This window comes from Lutra lutra, chromosome 9, assembly GCF_902655055.1.
Source record: "Lutra lutra chromosome 9, mLutLut1.2, whole genome shotgun sequence".
NCBI classification, from domain to species: Eukaryota; Metazoa; Chordata; class Mammalia; order Carnivora; family Mustelidae; genus Lutra; species Lutra lutra.
Genome location: NC_062286.1, coordinates 20,373,024 through 20,391,377, shown reverse-complemented (window position 1 = coordinate 20,391,377; position 18,354 = coordinate 20,373,024). Strand labels below are relative to the sequence as shown.

At 49.7% G+C, this 18,354-nt stretch overlaps 1 protein-coding gene across 4 annotated transcripts in view; it reads left to right on the top strand.

Moving 5' to 3' along the window:
• KIF3C (kinesin family member 3C) overlaps positions 1–16,085 on the top strand; it is a 39,882-nt gene extending 23,797 nt beyond the window's left edge. Inside the window, exons 2-9 of one of the 4 annotated variants that reach the window (XR_007130228.1) lie at positions 394–495; positions 1,175–1,297; positions 2,364–2,482; positions 2,942–3,058; positions 11,630–11,738; positions 11,918–12,090; positions 12,336–14,000; positions 16,075–16,085. Coding sequence is in view for 2 of the 4 variants with exons in the window: in XM_047746351.1 (XP_047602307.1) it covers positions 394–495; positions 1,175–1,297; positions 2,364–2,482; positions 2,942–3,058; positions 11,630–11,738; positions 11,918–12,090; positions 12,336–12,429 (837 nt within the window). In the remaining 2 variants the exon portion in view is untranslated. Of the gene's footprint in view, positions 1–393; positions 496–1,174; positions 1,298–2,363; positions 2,483–2,941; positions 3,059–11,629; positions 11,739–11,917; positions 12,091–12,335; positions 14,894–16,074 lie in introns of those variants that run through there. The other 3 variants (XR_007130227.1, XM_047746352.1, XM_047746351.1) reach the window with 3 other exon arrangements.
• The last annotated feature ends 2,269 nt before the right edge of the window (positions 16,086–18,354 follow it).

Sequence of the window (18,354 nt, the reverse complement as noted above, 5' to 3'; positions counted from 1 at the left end):
CGGGAGCCCAGGAGGCTGGAGGGGCAACTTTGTTCTCGGCGAGGGCCACGAGGCCCCATCAGGGACACGTCTTTGGTCCACTCCTGGAAGGACCACAGAGCAGGGAAGCAAACCTCTCAAGTCGGAGATGCTGTGGCCATCTTTGAAAAGCCCATCTCGGGGCGCCTGGGTGGCTCAGTGGGTTAAGCCACTGCCTTCGGCTCAGGTCATGATCCCAGGTCTTGGGTTCGAGCCCCACATCGGGCTTTCTGCTCAGCAGGGAGCCTGCTTCCTCCTCTCTCTCTGCCTGCCTCTCTGCTTACTTGTGATTTCTCTCTGTTAAATAAATAAATAAAATCTTTAAAAAAAAAAAAAAGAAAAAAGCCCATCTCTTTAACCCCTCTGTGTCCGCAGGCCATGGAGAGCAAGCTGCTCATTGGGGGCAGGAACATCATGGATCATACCAACGAGCAGCAGAAGATGCTGGAACTAAAGAGGCAGGAGATTGCGGAGCAGGTAGGGCTGGGGGCTTCAGGTCTTGTGGATGCTCATGGCCTTGAGGTCTTGTCTGGAGGACAGAGGGCAGTGAGCCGTCAGGGACTCAGCATCCCTGGGATACAGTGCTGAGAACCTCAGACACGCTGCCCTGGGTCCCGTGGGTCCCCCAGCCCAGGAGCTGCCTCTGTCAAGGGCACCGCCAGCTGAGGGGTGAGAGGAAGTGGTGGTTCTCCATGGCTGGTGGTTCTCCAGGCCTTCCACAAAGGTGTGAGTTCTTTGCCAATTGTATGACAATGTCCTGAATCTTCAAGAACCACAATTTGTTGGTCCTACCAGTCATCTGTGATGCCATATGGGGAGAGGGCAAGGCAGCTGGGAAGCCAGTATGATGGGAATCTATTGTGGCTTGATAGTCCTGGAATGGGCCAGCTGTTCGGGCTGGGGTCTCCATCCCCAGGGGGCAGTGTCTGGCACAGACATGGCTACGTGAGCTAAGAAGAAGGTTCAGAGAGGCTCCGCTGATGATGGGTAGGAGCAGGGGCCACGGGCCATGGGACGCTCTCTTCTCCTTCCCGGTGTCTGTGGCCACAGTGGAGCCAGATCACGTGATAGGCAGAGTGAGCTTGTCCCCTGAGCTCCCTTGGCCCTCCCTGGGACATGCTGGCCCACTGAGCCCCTGTGCCCTGCCTCGGCCTAGAAACGCCGTGAACGGGAAATGCAGCAAGAGATGCTGCTCCGCGACGAGGAGACCATGGAGCTCCGGGGCACCTACACGTCCCTGCAGCAGGAGGTGGAGGTCAAAACCAAGAAGCTCAAGAAGGTGAGAGCTGTGGGGGGCGGAGGGCCTGGCAGCCTCGGCCCGAGGCAGTCACCAACCCCACCTGAGGGGGGTCTGTGCTTTAGGGAACTGCAGAAGCCCAGAGTGACTTCGCCGGGGCTGCCGGCCTAAGGAGTGGGGGGAAGGTGGGGGTCCAGGGCTGAGGCAGACTAGAGCCTCTTCTCCTGGGCCAGGCTGGGCCTGGTGGGCTGGGAAGGCCTTCACCTCCAGTCTCCTGCTGCCATCCTGACGGCGGTGGGTAACTTCCCCTGCGCAGTGTCACCAGCGAGTCACGGTTGGGTAGCCAGGCCCAGGATAGGAGTGTCAAGGAGGCCTGAGGAGACGCAAGCCTGGGGGAACTCGGGAGGGGAGCCACAGGCCTCTGTGGACACAGGAAGGAATGAAACTGATCTCCGGAACTCTGCAAAGTCCAGGGCCAGGGAAGGGCATGGACAGGGACAGGAAGCAGCAAATTCTAGCCCAGATTCTGGGAAGAACCTGGAAAACCCACTGGGTTGCCGAGGTGAGCAGCCCAGAGCAGGCCAAGAGGAGGCCCTGTCACAGTGGCAGTTTCCAGGGACGCATCAACCTCTTGGCGGGTTAGGAGCGGGACCGCAGTCCAGGAAAGCCGGATCATGATCCTGGAGAGGCAGGAGTGGGACGGGTCACCTTCCCTCCCGGTGCAGGAGCCCTGCACAGCAGTTCTGTACTTGGGTCCTGACCCAGACTCTTCTTGTAACTAGTGGTGTGACCTTGAGCAACTGTGTCCCTGAGTCACCTCCTCTACCAAAAGAGGGTGTTGGGACTAAAAGGTCTCTCAGGTCCCTTTCAGTTTTCCACAAGGTGACAGCCTCGGAGAGGGAGCAGGTAACACGTCCTAGGGAAGGAGGGACAGGGTGGCCCTTTGAAAAACCCGCCCTCGTTTGTGGTGGGGCAGGAGGGACATTCAGGGGCCTCGCCCTGGACTCTGCTGGTGGAGCCTGAGCCTGCAGCGTCGGGGTCTGGGCCGGGGGACAGGGGCCTTGCCACCGCATGGCGCAGCCTCTGAGTGGCGCCTGTCCCCTCACAGCTCTACGCCAAGCTGCAAGCGGTGAAGGCAGAGATCCAGGACCAGCACGACGAGTACATCCGCGTTCGGCAGGATCTGGAGGAGGCGCAGAATGAGCAGACCCGGGAGCTCAAGCTCAAGTAGGGCCCTCCTCTTCCCATTTCTGGTCCTCTGCTGTCCATCATTGCCTGGCTTCTCTCTGAGGGGCTTATTCCTTCCTCAAGGCCTCGTTCCAGCCGTCTACTCCCCCAGGAGTCCACATCCCTTGGGAATAAAATGTGTCTGAGGGGGGAGGACGAGTCGCTTATGCCACCTCTGTTTCCTTCTCCTTCCTCTGCCCGGCCGCAGCGATGAGTCCCCTGAAGTGCATGCTGGGTGCTGGCCAGGAGTGACCCCTCGGGCCCTGAGTCCACAGTCTTTGCCCCAGAAGCAGGGGTTTCAAGTTCTGTGATTGTTGTAGGGATCCTCTCTTCTCCAGCTGTCGGGTTTTTCCGTCTCCTCTGTTCCCTCTGCCTCTTGACTTCTTGCTCCAACCTTCGCGTGCCCCCTGTGGTCTCTCCCTCCCCAGTTCCCCATCTCTACCTCATTCCTGCTCCCAGGTACCTGATCATCGAGAACTTCATCCCCCCTGAGGAGAAGAACAAGATCATGAACCGGCTCTTCCTGGACTGTGAGGAGGAACAGTGGAAGTTCCAGCCACTTGTGCCCGCCGGAGTGTGAGTCCCTCATTGCCTGGTCTGGGAGCACCCCAGTTTGGGGGTGGCCAGGGGCCTGCGGTGACAGCGGTTTTCTGTGGATTTGGAGACGGGTAGGAAAGATGCAGGTGGAGGATGGATTTCTCCAACATAGGGGTCTTCATGAGGGAAGGGTGTTCTGCCCAAAACAAAATGTCTCAGGTGCCCCGCGAGGGACCCAAGGAAGGGAAGAGCGCCTCAGCCTTTTGGCAGTTCCAGTGAATGACAACATCTGGTCAGTCTGGAGAAGATTCATTCATCGGGTGCCAAAAACAGCAACAATAGTTAATATTTGCCTTCCTGTGTTGGGCACTGTGTACAGGACTCTCCAGACAGAAGGTAAATCAGACACGGTCAGAGCTCACAGCCCTGTCAGGAATGCAGGGAAGTGATCAGATCAGGAAATGATAGAGGTGTGACCCAGGCTTGGTCAAGCAGCTCAGCCTGGTGATTCAGCATTTCCACCTGTTCCCTACAGCCAAGCTGGAAGGGACAGTTTGCATCCTCCGACTGGGTGTATAGCTCCCCCTTCTGGTGGCTTGGAGAATAAGATGCTCCTCAAACCCAACAGAGGGACTGACTGCCTCACTCAGCCCCGACCACAGTCCTTTAATTGAAAATCTGTACAGGGCTGTTTAGGAGGCTGGAGACCAAAGCACTTTCCTGGGGGTTCTTTGCTCTCTCTATCTTAGGAATATTAATGACAAGATAGCGCAGAACTCTCCCCAGCACTAGGTGGGAAGCTAGCTATAAAGATCTCTGGCTTCTCCCCAAAACATCAGATGCCTATTTAATCGGTCTGCTGTCTAAAAGGCTGGCCCTACCCAAGCTGACACATTGCAGCTTTGTAAGTGGCAAGTTCATGAATAGAGGACTTTTCAATGGTGTCACTTTGGACTTGACGCAAAGCTTCCAGGAGATTCTGCAAGGAAGCCCAGCTTGAAACCCACGACTCTAGTGCCCCCTGCTGGAGAGAGATGCTGGTGAGGCTTCTGATCTGTAGGGTTATGGATTTTGTAGTTAGAATTCTGAGTTTCTCAACTTAAGTTTTACAGGGGCGCCTGGCTGGCTCAATCGGTAGAGAATGCAACACTTGATTGTGGGGTTGTGAGTTCAAGCCCCATGTTTGGTGTAGAAATTACTTGAAAGTAATTTCTTTAGGGACGCCTGGGTGGCTCAGTTGGTTAAGCAACTGCCTTCTGCTCAGGTCATGATCCCAGCGTCCTGGGATCGAGTCCCATATCGGGCTCCTTGCTCGGCAGGGAACCTGCTTCTCCTTCTGTCTCTGCCTGCCTCTCTGCCTACTTGTGATCTCTCTCTCTCTCTCTGACAAATAAATAAATAAATAAATCTTTTAAAAAAAGTAATTTCTTTAAAAGATTTTATTCATTGGGCGGCTGGGTGGCTCTGTTGGTTAAGCCACTGCCCTTGGCTCAGGTCATGATCCCGGGGAGTACCGGGATCGAGTCCTGCATCAGGTTTCCAGCTCCGCGGGGAGTCTGCTTTTTCCACTGACCTTCTCCCCTCTCGTGCTCTCTATCACTCAAATAAACAGATAAATAAAGGTTTTATTTATTTATTAGAGAGAGATCGGGGGCAAGCTAAGGGGCAGAGGAAGAGGGAGAGGAAGCAGATTCCCTGCTGCAAGCAGGACTCAATCCCAGGACCCTGAGATCATGACGTGAGCTGAAGTCAGGTGCTTAACCAACTGAGCCACCCAGGAGCCCCCAAAATAAAAGCTTTGAAAAGAAAAAAGTTTGCAGGTGGAGGAATTTCTTTACATTAGATAGAGATGAGATGAGAGACTCTGAGAAGGCATGTTTTTTAACTTTTTATTTTGAAAACTGAGCATTGCAAGAACAGTGCAAAGAATTCCCATATACCCCGGATGCCTGCTGGCTTTCCTAGCCCATTGTCTCCTGTCTCTTTGGCTTTAAAGGTGAAGCTGTGCTCCTGACCTGCTCTTTGTGTGCCTCAACCCCCTCCTCCCCCCCCCCCCCCCAAACAGTTCTGGGCAGAACAGGAGAGCTTAGTTGATTGTGAGGCCCTGTTCCCACTTCTTCTCTCACTCCTCTTTTCCCCACCATCCATCTTGTCTTGCTCGAGGAAAGTAGTGCACAGAGAGAAAAGGTGTTTTCCTTGCCATCAGAAAGCCTGAAAATTGATCATTTCTCAAAAGCTTCCCACTGGGGCATATCTGTGTAGTGTTTTCTTTACAGAACTCTTTGGGAAGAATCAGTCCCTACATATTGACTTCAACTTGCACAGAGTTTGCCCCCCAAACTGCATGCAGGGGTATTGGGGGGGGGTTGTTTTTGGTTTAGTTTTATTTTAGAGATAGAGGGACAGCATGCCAAGGGCAGAGGGAGCAGGAGAGAAAGGCTCTTAAGTGGGACGCTTGGGTGGCTCAGTCGGTTAAGCGTCTGCCTTTGGCTCAGGTCATGATCTCGGGGTCCTGGAATCGAGTCCTACATTGGGCTCCTTGCTCACCCAGGAGCCTGCTTCTCCCTCTGCCTGCCACTCCCCCTGCTTGTGCTCTCTCTCTCTCTGACAAATAAATAAATAAAATCTTAAAACAAACAAAAAAAAGAATCTTAAGCAGGCTCCAGGCCCAGTACGAGTCCTATGCAGGGCTCCATCTCACAACCCTGAGATCCTGACCTGAGCCAAAATCAGGAGTCAGACACTTGGGGCGCCTGGGTGGCTCAGTCATTAAGCATCTGCCTTCAGCCCAGGTCGTGATCCTAGGGTCCTGGGATGGAGCCCCACATCTGGCTCCTTGCTCAGTGGGGAGCCTGCTTCTCCCTCTCCCTTTGCTGCTCCCCCTGCTTGTGTTTCCTCTCTCACTGTATGTCTCTCTCTGTTAAATAAATACATAATCTTTACTTAAAAATTAAAATTTTAAGAAAGTTAAAAAGAAAAGAGTTGGACACTTAACCAACTGAGCTAGCCAGGCACACCCGCCAGGCAACTCCTAAAACACGGCCATATGTACTTATTTTGGAAATCTACCCCGTTTTCTTTTTTCTCCAATATCTCTTTGTCACCACTGGTTGAATCACAGGTAAGGTGCCTTCCATCCTCACAAACAATTTTGAAAGAAACTTGAACTGAGAAACAAGTTTCACAGCCAGCTCCAGCAAAAACTACTGTACAATATGACCTTGAATGTTTAGTTTCTCATTATAGACATTTTTTTTTTAAGATTTTATTTGTTTGACAGACAGAGATCACAAGCAGGCAGAGAGAGGAGGAAGCAGACTCCCCGCCTAGCAGAGAGCCCAATGCAGGGCTCGATCCCAGGACCCTGGGGTCATGACCTGAGCCGAAGGCAGAGGCTTTAACCCACTGAGCCACCCAGGCACCCCTCTCTTTATAGACTTTAATTTTCATTGGATTTATACAAAATTGTCTTCTAGGGCTTTATATTTGGCAATGTCTGTAGCCATTGGTTCATAGTTCATAAAATTCTATTTGTGACTTTAGCCCTTGGCCCTTTGCAACCCCAGCTACCCTAGAATCTTTTCAAAGGCATCATGGTGCAATAGGAAGAGGCTGGACTTGGGGTTTAGAACATTCTGAATTCTAGTCCCTGCTCTGCCACTTACTTGGCCTGGAAAACGTTTTAGTTTTTGTTTTAAGATTTTATTTATTTGGGACACCTGGGTGGCTCAGTGGGTTAAGCCTCTGCCTTCAGCTTAGGTCAGGATCTCAGAGTCCTGGGATCTAACCCCGCATTGGGCTGTCTGCTCAGTAGGGAGCCTGCTTCCCCCCACCTCTCTGCCTGCCTCTCCGCCTACTTGTGATCGCTCTCTCTATCAAATAAATAAATGGAATCTTAAAAAAAAAAAAAAAAAGATTTTATTTACTTGAGAGGGAGAGAGGGGTAAGGGCAGCAGACTCCCTGCTGAGTGTGAAGCCTGGCCTCAGGCTGGATCCCGGGACCCTGAGATCACAACCTAAGCTGAGATCAACAGTCAGTCATTGCACCAGCTGAGCCACCCAGGCACCCCTGGAAAAGGTTTTTAAACCTCTGTGAACCCAAATTGCTTCACTTGTGAAGTTGACTTAACCGACTGAGCCACCCAGGCTCTCCCAGATGACTTTCTTAGAAGGAAATTTCAGGATCTGATGAAGGATTATAAACATTTTGTCTAACTTAGAACATACTGCCAAGTTACCTTTCTAGCAGGTTATACCACTTAGGGGGGCCTGGGTGGCTCAGTCGGCTGAGCGGCTGCATTCAAGCTCTGAGCATGATCTCAGAGTCCTGGGATCCAGTCCCGCTCTGCGCTCCTTGGGGAGTCTACTTGGGGTTTTTCTCTCTCTCCCTCTTCTTCTGCCCTTCCCCCTGCTTGTGTTTTCTCTCTCTAAAATAAATGTAAAAATCTTAAAAAAAAAAAAAAAAAAAAGGGTCAGTAGACATGCCAGGGAATGCTGCCTGGTGGACCGCTGGCCTGCAGGGACACAGGGACTAACTAGATCGCAGAGACCAGGCTTGCTGTGGCAGAGGATTGGGCATGACCTGGAAAGAAAACTCTCCCTATGATGTTGGATGCCAGTTTTCAGCACAGAAGAGAAAAAGGGGGGAATCAGACTTCTGATAATGACATCGGAGTTGGCCCCTAAGAGCTGAGAGATCACTTTTTATTATTATTAAGGGGAAAAAAATATTGTGATAGCAGCCATATAGCAGCAAGGGTGGGTCATAGGACAAGTCTTAGGATCTACGTAGCATGTAACTACTGTGGGTCCCTGTTGGGAGGGGGCTTTTAGGCAGAGCCAGGCCCCTGCTCTGGGCAGTCAGCCACAACCCTCTTACTAGAGAGGGATCAATCATGGAAAGTAGGCCTGGGGCAGAAGAGGGAGTAGATGGGAAATTTGGTGTCCCAATTACAGACTCCCCTCCCCCAGCCCCTTCTTCCCGCATGCCACCCAGAATAGCCCTGGCATCTTTACTGGGTCAGGCTGCCAGTTCACACTGATCCACCACTCCGCTCTCCCAGCCCTGTCCCCCAGTCCTATTCCCAGAGCTCGCAGACGCTCCCAGCCCCAGCCTGGCCTGGTGTTCCTCCTGAGACACAGTGCAGCATCCTAAAAAGAGTATCTAGGCAGATCCAGTTCCAAATGTCTTCCTAATCCAAAGGCATTTTGCTTGTCCCGAGCCTCAGGCTCTTTTTCTGCCCTGTGTACACCTCGGGAGATTGTGGCGAAGTTCAAACGGTATGTGTAGATGCACCGTAGAAATAAGAGGTGATGTTACTAATTTTCCCCCTCTCTCCTGGAGTTGTCAGGGCTGCTGCTGTGCACATGCACAGCCTCCCTACCCTCCTCCGCTCAGACCCCCCCCCCCCCGCTCTGGCACCTCTCCCCCTCCCCCCCCGGCACCCCTCCCCCCTGCCCCAGGGGCCACACAGCTGCAGAGTGAGCTGGGGCTTCTACAGTTCTATCCTTCCCTGTTTTTACCCATAAAGTAGGGCCAGAGGGGACCCCTAGGTGGGGTCCAGCACTCTCCTATGTGCTTGATAAAATGAACCACAAGAATGGCATTGCTCGGTACTCTCTGCTGCAGAAGGCAGGCACCGTTCCCTCAGCCCCTGCACTGCCCGTTCCACTCCTCAAGGACAGGATGTCCTATCTGTGAAGTACTCGGCCTGTTTCTTCTCTTCTGTCTTCTGTCTGCCTTTTGGCTTTTTTTTTTTTTTTTTTTTTTTTTTTGCATTGCTCCTTTGTATCCCTGCCTGAAATTAGCAAATTGAATGGAGAATAAATCATCTTCCCAGCTGCTGGGGGGTTGAGCCTTTGCTGTGTGCTCTGCTAAATGCTTGTCTTGCTTCATCTCAGCAGTTCTGTGTGACAGGGTTGGGGGTGGGGGTTGACACAGCTGAGTCTCAGAGGTATTTGGTGACTTCGCAAGGTAACACAGCTTTAAGGGGCAGAGCCAAAGTTCGAACTCGGATAGGTCTTACTCCAAAACCTGTGTTACTTTGTTTTAATGGAAATACTTTGTGGATTTCTTTCCTATCTTGGTTTGCTTGTTTGGATAATAAAAGCAATAGGCCACATTCATCAAACTGCTGAAAGGAAGAAGTCTGCCATCCTGTGAGATAGAAATAGGATAGGATAGAAAGCAATGGAAGTGTTCAAAGGCATAACCAATTTGAAAAGCAATTTGGCACTATCTAGCAAAGTTGAAAATGTACATACCCTACCATGGAACCATTGCATTCCTAGGTGTATACCCCAGGGAAACTATTGAATATGTACTCAAAGATATCTATACAGAAATGTTCACAACAGCACTGTGTTTAATAAAAAAAAAATCAACCTAGATGTCCATCAACAAGAGAATATTATACATATACATAAATATATATGATGTTATATTGCAACCTTAAAATAGTTAATATAAGCAAACGTTTAATAATCTAATCTAGAGGGCGCCTGGGTGGCTCAGTGGGTTAAGCCGCTGCCTTCGGCTCAGGTCATGATCTCGGGGTCCTGGGATCGAGTCCCGCATCGGGCTCTCTGCTCAGCAGGGAGCCTGCTTCCCTTCCTCTCTCTCTGCCTGCCTCTCTGCCTACTTGTGATCTCTGTCTGTCAAATAAATAAATAAAATCTTTAAAAAAAATAAATAATCTAATCTAGAGGTACATGGTTAAATCTAAAAGAAAAAAGTTTGTTGAGCACAAAGAAAATGCAGTACGTATACCACACAGTTCAAATTTTTACAATAGGCATACAAATACCCATGTATATTGTTTATGAATATCCACATATATAAGTAACTATAAAAACATGCACTGCGGGCGCCTGGGTGGCTCAGTGGGTTAAGCTGCTGCCTTCAGCTCAGGTCATGATCTCAGGGTCCTGGGATCGAGTCCCGCATCGGGCTCTCTGCTCGGCAGGGAGCCTGCTTCCCTCCCTCTCTCTGCCTGCCTCTCTGTCTACTTGTGATTTCTCTCTGTCAAATAAATAAATAAAATCTTTAAAAAAAAAAAAAAACATGCACTGCGTTGATTAGCACCGCTAATTCAAGAGAGTAATTAACTCTGGGGAGGGAGAGACAGGAGATTTAAAAACCGCTTACATTAAAAAAAAAGAAACTGCTTACACTTTATCTCTTAAAAAAAATTGATGTAAGTATAACAAAATGTGAAACAGATGACTTGACAAAGCTGAATGTTAAGCGTACATAAATTATTTTTTATACTTTTCTGAATATCTGAGATAATTAGATATAAAGTGATATATTTTCATTATAAAAAAGTTTAGATTCTGGGGCACCTGGGTGGCTCAGTGGTTAAGCCTCTGCCTTCAGCTCAGGTCATGATCTCGGGGTCCTGGGATCGAGTCCCGCATTGGGCTCTCTGCTCTGCAGGGAGCCTGCTTCCTCCTCTCTCTCTCTCTCTCTGCTTGCCTGTCTGCCCACTTGTGATCTGTCTCTGTCAGATAAATAAAATCTTTAAAAAAAAAAAAAGTTTAGATTCTGCAGAATAGCATAAAGATAATAAAAATCATCTGTAATCAAGCCATCCAAAGACAATAACTATTAACATTTTGTTGGAAATGCAGACTTTTTTCTTAGCACTTACATTTAAGTCTGTAATCTATTTTGAGTTAATTTTTATAGATGATACAAGGTAACGATCCAACTTCATTTTTCTTGCCTTTGGACATCCAGTTGTCCCAGTACGGATTATTGAAGAGGCTGTTTGTTCCCCATTGAATGGTCTTGGTACTCTTATAGAAAATCAACTGATTGTACATATAAGGATATATTTCTAGACTCCCAATTCTAATCCATTGATTTCCATGTCTGTCCTTACGCTAGCACCACAGAGCCTTGATTACTGTAGGCTTTGTATTAAGTTCTGAAACTGGGACATGAGAACCCTCCAACTTTGTTCTTTTTGAGGATTGTTTAGGCTATTTTGGGACCCTTGTATTTCAAGCCTGATTTTTTTATCTTTTTTTTTTTTTTTTTTGGACTAACTCTTAAGAAGAAAACCGAAAAGAGCCACTCATCATCAATGGTTTTGCATAGTGTGTGAAATCAGCATATGAATCTGAAAGCTAAAAGAAGATTGGATTTCTTTTCTTCATTTCAGCCCTTAGTCAAACCATTATACTGTGAGGGGCAGGGTGGGGACAGAAAAAATACAAGAGTAAAGAAATATATGGTTTCTTGGGTTATGATACTTTTTAGTTGTCCAGCTGTATTAGAACAAAGAGAAGAGGGGCATCTGGGTGGCTCAATCCTTAAGCATCAGCCTTTGGCTCAGGTCATGATCCCAGGGTCCTTGGATCAAGCCCCTCGTGGGGCTCCCCGCTCAGCTTCTCCCTCTCCCACTACCCCTGCTTGTGTTCTCTCTCTCGCTGTCTCTCTCTGTCAAATAAATAAATAAAATCTTAAAAACAAAAAAACAAAGAGAAGAACATTCCTGTGGACTATCTGCAGAACCTCCTGCCTGCTTTGAATGATACTTAATTCTTCGTATCATTTCCCCCATTTCAAAAGAAACCCACTCTAATATAGCCTCTTCCCCACAGCAGCAACAGCCAAATGAAGAAGCGTCCAACGTCCGCAGTGGGCTACAAGAGGCCTATCAGCCAGTATGCTCGGGTTGCTATGGCAATGGGGTCCCACCCCAGGTACAGGGTAAGAAGCTGGGAAATAGAAGGAGGGGAAGGAGAGGGAGCCCAAGGGAGGTGATGCTCATAATCTCTGCTTGTTCTGCCTACCTCACCACCTCTGCTATCCCCAATATCAATGGAGTGCCAAAGAGATGGAACCTTCAAGGGCCGCTGCTCACGTCTGCTCTGATGTTCCCACCACAGGCTGAAAACATCATGTTCCTGGAGTTGGATGTGTCCCCTCCAGCTGTCTTCGAGATGGAGTTCTCTCATGACCAAGAACAAGATCCCCGCGCGCTACACATGGAGAGGCTCATGCGCTTGGACAGCTTTCTGGAAAGACCTTCCACAACTAAAGTTCGAAAGTCCAGGTCCTGGTCAGTACCCCTGTGCTCAGAGCGGGCAGGGGACTTAGGAGGCATGGAGACCACATAGGCTGGATGAGGCTGAAGAGGGTTTTGGTTGTACCTGCCAGGCATTAAGGGTGGGGGGAGGGGATAACTGGGGTCTTCAGGGAGGAGTTCCCATAGCAACAGGATGAGGCAAAGGCCAGTCCTCACTTCTCAGTTTCCAGCTGTTTCTCAACCTCCCCATTCTTGCACCTCATCCCTCCCCTCTGCAGGTGCCAGACTCCTGAGCGGCCTCCAGCCTCTACCCCACACGCCTCACTGGCCTCTGCTGCTCTGCGCCCCACAACAGTGCTAGACCATGAGTGACAACCTTCCGTCAGGCTGCCCGGCCAAGAGCCTCCTGGGACGGGGAGCCAACCCTGGATCGTCTCACCTGACACTCAGTGTGCGTGCGTGTGTGTGCATGTGCGTGTGCGTATGTGTGAGGGGGCGAGATCCTGGCAGACCGTGCATCGGCCCGCTCTTCTCAGCCTCCTTTATTTAATTAATGTTATTTATTTGTGGAGTTCGGTTTTGGGGGAGATGCCCTCGCCTGAGCCTGCCGTGGTCACTACATAGCCTCCTTTCCTTCTGACTTTAGAACCCCCCGCCCCCGTGTCAGACCTCAAGCTCCTCTCTGTTAGCTGCTCCCAGAAGGGAAGGTAGCCAGGGCCTGAGAAGAGAGCACTTTTTCTACCTGTCTCACTCCATCATCCATCTCCTCCAGCTGACCGTGAGCAGTTCCTAAGCACTTTCTGGGACTAGAAAAACGCTAGATGTCCACAAAGGACCAGAGATGTCCTGACAGCGTTGGGCCTGTGCTCCCAGCGAACAGAGGCCTGCACTTCCCTCTCCGGACTTCAGATAACCTCTTTCGGCCTCTTGGGCTCCTTTTCAAGGACTTACATGATCTCACCGACACAGCCCATGCTCTTTGGCTTCGGCAAGAACTCATGGCTTACCCAACTCTGCCTCCTGGCCACCGTCCCAACCTCTGGATGGGAATTGTGAACCGACCGATGAAGGCCCCCCCCCTCAGGACCTGCAGAAAACGAAACCATAATGGAGACAACACGGACAATCATCAGAGGAAGTCCCGTCTCTGAGTCCCTTTGTTTCTGTCCCCTCAGAGAAATAACTTGGGTCAACAAGTGATCAAGCCAGCTCCCTGTTTTTGAAATGCTGCTCCTTCCTGCTATGGTCATTTTCCTCTGCAGCTGCCTGGAGCCCAGTTCAGGGTAGCAGGAATCAATGTCGTTCTCCCTCTGGCTACGCAAAGGTACCAGAATCTGTTGCTTCCCCCTTCACGTAGCACAGGAGACAGAGACCCAGGCCCGATCTGCCAGCTTTGCCAATTAACGCCTGTTTCTGCATCCCATTTGTCATGCACTGTTTTGTTGAAAACAGATCCTTTCTTCAGCATTGTGCAAATTAGTCCCTAGGGAAATGCTCCCCACCTCCTTTTGTGACATCTGAAGATGTTTCCAGTTATCTCAAGTAGTAAGTAAGTTTTGACCAAAAAAAAAAAAAAAAAAAAAGAGAGAGAGAGAGAGAGAATGAAAGATTAATTTTCATTGATTTACTTTGTAAGTGTATATTTTGGTAGAGGAATAAAGAGGTAATTATGAAAGAAACAAGTGATTTAAGATCTCAAAATGCCCTCATAGTGGGAATCTCTGGTTCCCAGAAATAAAAGGATTTTAGTCATTGGGGCAGAAGCATGAAACTTGACGGAGATGCTTGAATTTGGTGAGTGGGAGGTGGGGCAGGGGTGGGGGCTGATTACGTGGGTCTTCTCTTTCCATCAGGAAGTGAACCCTTCTTGCACAGTTCAAGTTCTGCTCTAGGGACCAAGCTATGGTTTGGTTTCATTCACTGATGCTGTCATTTCTGCCATAGTTACTGGATTAGATGGTTGGACAACTCAATTGCCATTTGCTCCCGTCCTTCAGGGGAACACCATTCTTCATCAGAGCCCAAGAGATTATTTGAGACTCAGGATTTGGATCAGAGGTTTGACTGTGTCTGGGACAGGAATTATGTGTAGAAATCCCCCAGGTGGCCTGGGCACCAAGGGATTTCATGCCTACACTAAGCAGCCTCTCCCGCTGACCTTTCTTATTTGTGGATGAAACAGCATGTGTCACCCCCATTCATCACTTGGACACATCGACTCTGCGTCATCTGGTCACTTGACCCTCACAGTCTTAGAGCACAAAATACCCGGTTTCACTACCCACTCACCCCCACCTCCCCGGTCCAAGGGCTGGGCCCGAGGTGTGTCAAAGGAGGAGCTCCTGCCTGCGGCTTTGTGTACGTATGTGTGTGTGCGTGTTCGTGTGTGTGTGTGTGTGTGTGTGTGTGTTTACCTCCGCTCTACGCTTGGGGGACACTCGACACTCGGTGTAAGATATACTGGGAACAGGACCACCGGCGTGGTTGGATCTCAGTCTCTCTGTCTCTCTCCTTTCCCTTTTGATGTATCGAACATTTGATTGACAAAGTGAAGGCCTTGATGAGGACCATATTTCTGTGTCTGTTGCTATGGTCTTTATTTAGGACAACAGTTAATGCAGTGGCCCATTCTTGTCACTCTATACATATGACTATACGGGGACGTATGTAATATATAAATATATATAAAAAACATTACCCTCTGTCTCCTTGGCTTCAGATGAGGCCTCTCTGTTGAGCTGAAACGCACCGGCAGCTTGGTGCTGCTGGCAGCCTGCCGCCCAGCCCTGTCCAGATTAACACAGTCGATAATAAAGGAATGAGTATCGTCACAGAATTGGTTGCCTGCCTTCTCTTCCTTTTGTACCTCCTTATACTTGCTTATGCACTTTCTCCTTTCTCTCCCTTCCTTGTTTTTCCAAGAGGGCTTGGGGAGTTTTCAGATCTCAGCTGCAGCTATCAGGACCTTGGGGAAGAATGGGCGGCTTAAAGGGGACTCGTGTGCCCAGCAGGGCCTGGAGGAAGGTCCCAGCTCTAGCCTGAAGTCTGTGAGAGCCATGGCAATGGCTGTTCGTGTTCCGGGTGAACGGTCCCAATCCCGTTCATTCTGAGCTGTTAGCAGGTGTCTGAACAGCCTGGATGTCCAGATTAGCGGTCGATCACCATGTGACAGCTCTGCTCCTCCATTGATCAGTCAGGAGAGATGAAAGCGGGTAGTAATGTGTGTAAAGCACATAGATGTGCCTGGTACATGGTGGGCACGGAATTAAAATGGTTTAAAAGACTAATATCCTGGGGCGCCTGGGTGGCTCAGTGGGTTAGGCCGCTGCCTTCGGCTCAGGTCATGATCCCAGGTCCTGGGTTCGAGCCCCACATCGGGCTTTCTGCTCGGCGGGGAGCCTGCTTCCTCCTCTCTCTCTGCCTGCCTCTCTGCTTACTTGTGATTTCTCTCTGTCAAATAAATAAATAAAATCTTAAAAAAAAAATAAAATAAAATAAAATAAAAAAATAAAAGACTAATATCCTGTTAGGCTCTCTTCCCAGGGCTTCTTTCCCTCCCTCCTCTGGGTTCTGGCTGTTGGTTTCCTGGAGCACGGAGGCCTTATGGGAAATGAAAAGTCATTGCTGCTAACAAACAAACACAAAGCCCCTACCTCCCAGGGAGGAGGGGGCCCTCGGGGAGCACTGTGGTTGACCAGTTGGTTGGGAACCTGACCCTTCCCCTGGAGGGGCTCCTTGCCCACCTGCCCTGCGCCAGCCTGGAGAGCCAGGGCCGGAATGGCTCTGCTGTTGGAGATCTGCCAGGTGCTGGGTTAGGTCCTTCGCCCTGGAGCACTCTCACTTCAGCCTCCCCCATGGAAGGTATTGTCGCTGGTTCACAGATGGGATTTAGGAAAATGAACTAACTTGGCTCAAGACATGTGGGTAGCGACGAGGCTGGATTTCCACACTCTAAAGCCCATGTTTTTTTGTTTTTTTTTCCTTCTGTGCCACCCCTCGAACCCAGCTGTTCCTCAGGAAAATGATAGGCACTGTGTATGTTTTGTTTTTTTTTTTAAGATTTTATTTATTTATTTGACAGAGAGAAATCAGAAGTAGGCAGAGAGGCAGGCAGAGAGAGAGGAGGAAGCAGGCTCCCTGCTGAGCAGAGAGCCCGATGCGGGGCTCGATCCCAGGACCCTGGGATCATGACCTGAGCCGAAGGCAGAGGCTTAAACCACTGAGCCACCCAGGCGCCCCACCGTGTGTGTTTTATAAGTAGTGAAGGCCAGGGATAGAAGGGGAGTGGTCAGAAATAAAACCAAATCTTCAGAACCTGAATGTAGAGTTCCTCTTTTAAAACCACTTGTTGGGGCGCCTGGGTGGCTCAGAGGGTTGGGCCTCTGCCTTCGGCTCTGGCCTGGGGTCATGGTTCCGGGGTCCTGGGATCGAGCCCTCCATCAGGCTCTCTGTTCAGCGGGGAGCCTGCTTCCCCCTGTCTCTCTGCCTGCCTCTTTGCCTACTTGTGATTTCTCTCTCTCTGTCAAATAAATAAAATCTTTGAAGAAGAAAAGAAGAAGAAGAAAAAAAAACACTCCTTTCTCCTGTTAGCAATCGGGGGTTACCTGTATGGCTGACACAGGTGGTTTTCTAGAGCTTCACAAAAAAGCCAGAGTGTAAAAACTCTCCCTTGGCACCCGGATCTTTGGTTAACTGTTTGTTGATAAAGAAGCCGCCATGTTTCACCTCCTCCTCCAAGACTGAGCCCCTGATCTCCAGAGGCTGGGGTGTGTGTTAGTGGAAACTCTTGGGCATACTAAAGATTCATTAAAGATGGCCTGAATGAAATAAGGACACAGAAAAGTGTGCCATGGACCCCAAGGACAAGGACAGAACCAGTGCTCAGGAATAATTGAGTCCCGGGGACTCAAACGCCACAAAGACCCTCTTTACTTCACCCAACTTCTTCCTTGTGGGGTTTGAGCTCTTTCCTCGGCTACTCCAGTTTGTGACGTAGAATATACATCTGCCAGCAGCAGCTCTCTGTTGACACAATCCAGTCACCCAGAGAGACTTAGAACTCAGTTCCAGTGCCAGATTCATGGGAATGTGATTCCAGTTCAGTGGTTAGGGTCAGGTGGGTGGAAACATGATATCTGACCAAGACCTCCGAAAGTTCTGTGGCTGTAACCATGCGTATGGAGGGGGAGTGGAAATAAAGATTGTCTCAGGAAAGATGGTGGGGGTAGTTCTGGGGATGGAGTGTGGTCTGCACAGCTGTCTGTGACTGTGAGCCATCCATGACGTGTGCATCCGTCACCCTTAAGAAAGTTGGCTTAAGAAAGTTTGCTCTGGGGCGCCTGGATGGCTCAGTGGGTTAAGCCTCTGCCTTTGGCTCAGGCCATGATCCCGGGGTCCAGGGATGGAGCCCGCATTGGGCTCTCTGCTCAGCAGGGAGCCTGCTTCCCTCTCTCTCTCTCTACCTGCCTCTCTGCCTACTTGTGATCTCTGTCAAATAAATAAATAAAATCTTAAAAAAAAAAAGAAGAAGAGGGGCGCCTGGGTGGCTCAGTGGGTTAAGCCACTGCCTTCGGCTCAGGTCATGATCCCAGGTCCTGGGTTCAAGCCCCGCATCTGGCTTTCTGCTTGGCAGGGAGCCTGCTTCCTCCTCTCTCTCTACCTGCCTCTCTGCCTACTTGTGATTTCTCTCTGTCAAATAAATAAATAAAATCTTTAAAAAAAAAAAAAAAAAAGAAGAAGAAAGAAAGAAGTTTGCTCTGGGGCACCTGGGTGGCTCTGTTGGTTAAGCAGCGGCCTTTGGCTCCATTCATGATCCTGGAGTCCGAGGATTGAGTCCCACTTCCGGCTCCCAGCTCAGCGGGGAGTCTGCTTCTCCCTCTGACCTTCTCCCCTCTCATGCTCACTCACTGTCTCTCTCTCAAAAAAATAAATAAAATCTTGGAAAAAAAAAAAAAAAGGAAAGAAAGTTTGCTCTGCAGCCATCCTATTATTCTGGCTATTTTTCTTAGGACATGGTCCAAGGCTCACCTGCATCAAAATTAACACCCTCAGAGATTCTTTCTACTCCATTAGGTCAAGTACAGATGCATGGGGTAGACCCTATAGGTTGTCTTTCCAATATCCATTCTTCCCTTCTTCCTTATTCATAAAAATTGCTCAAAGAGATCAGCATAGGGCGCCTGGGTGGTTCAGTTGGTTAACCAGCTGCCTTAGGCTTGGGTCATGATCCCAGAGTCGTGGGATCAGTCCCGCAGCCATTGGGGCTCTTTGCTCAGCCGGGAGCCTACTTCTCCCTCC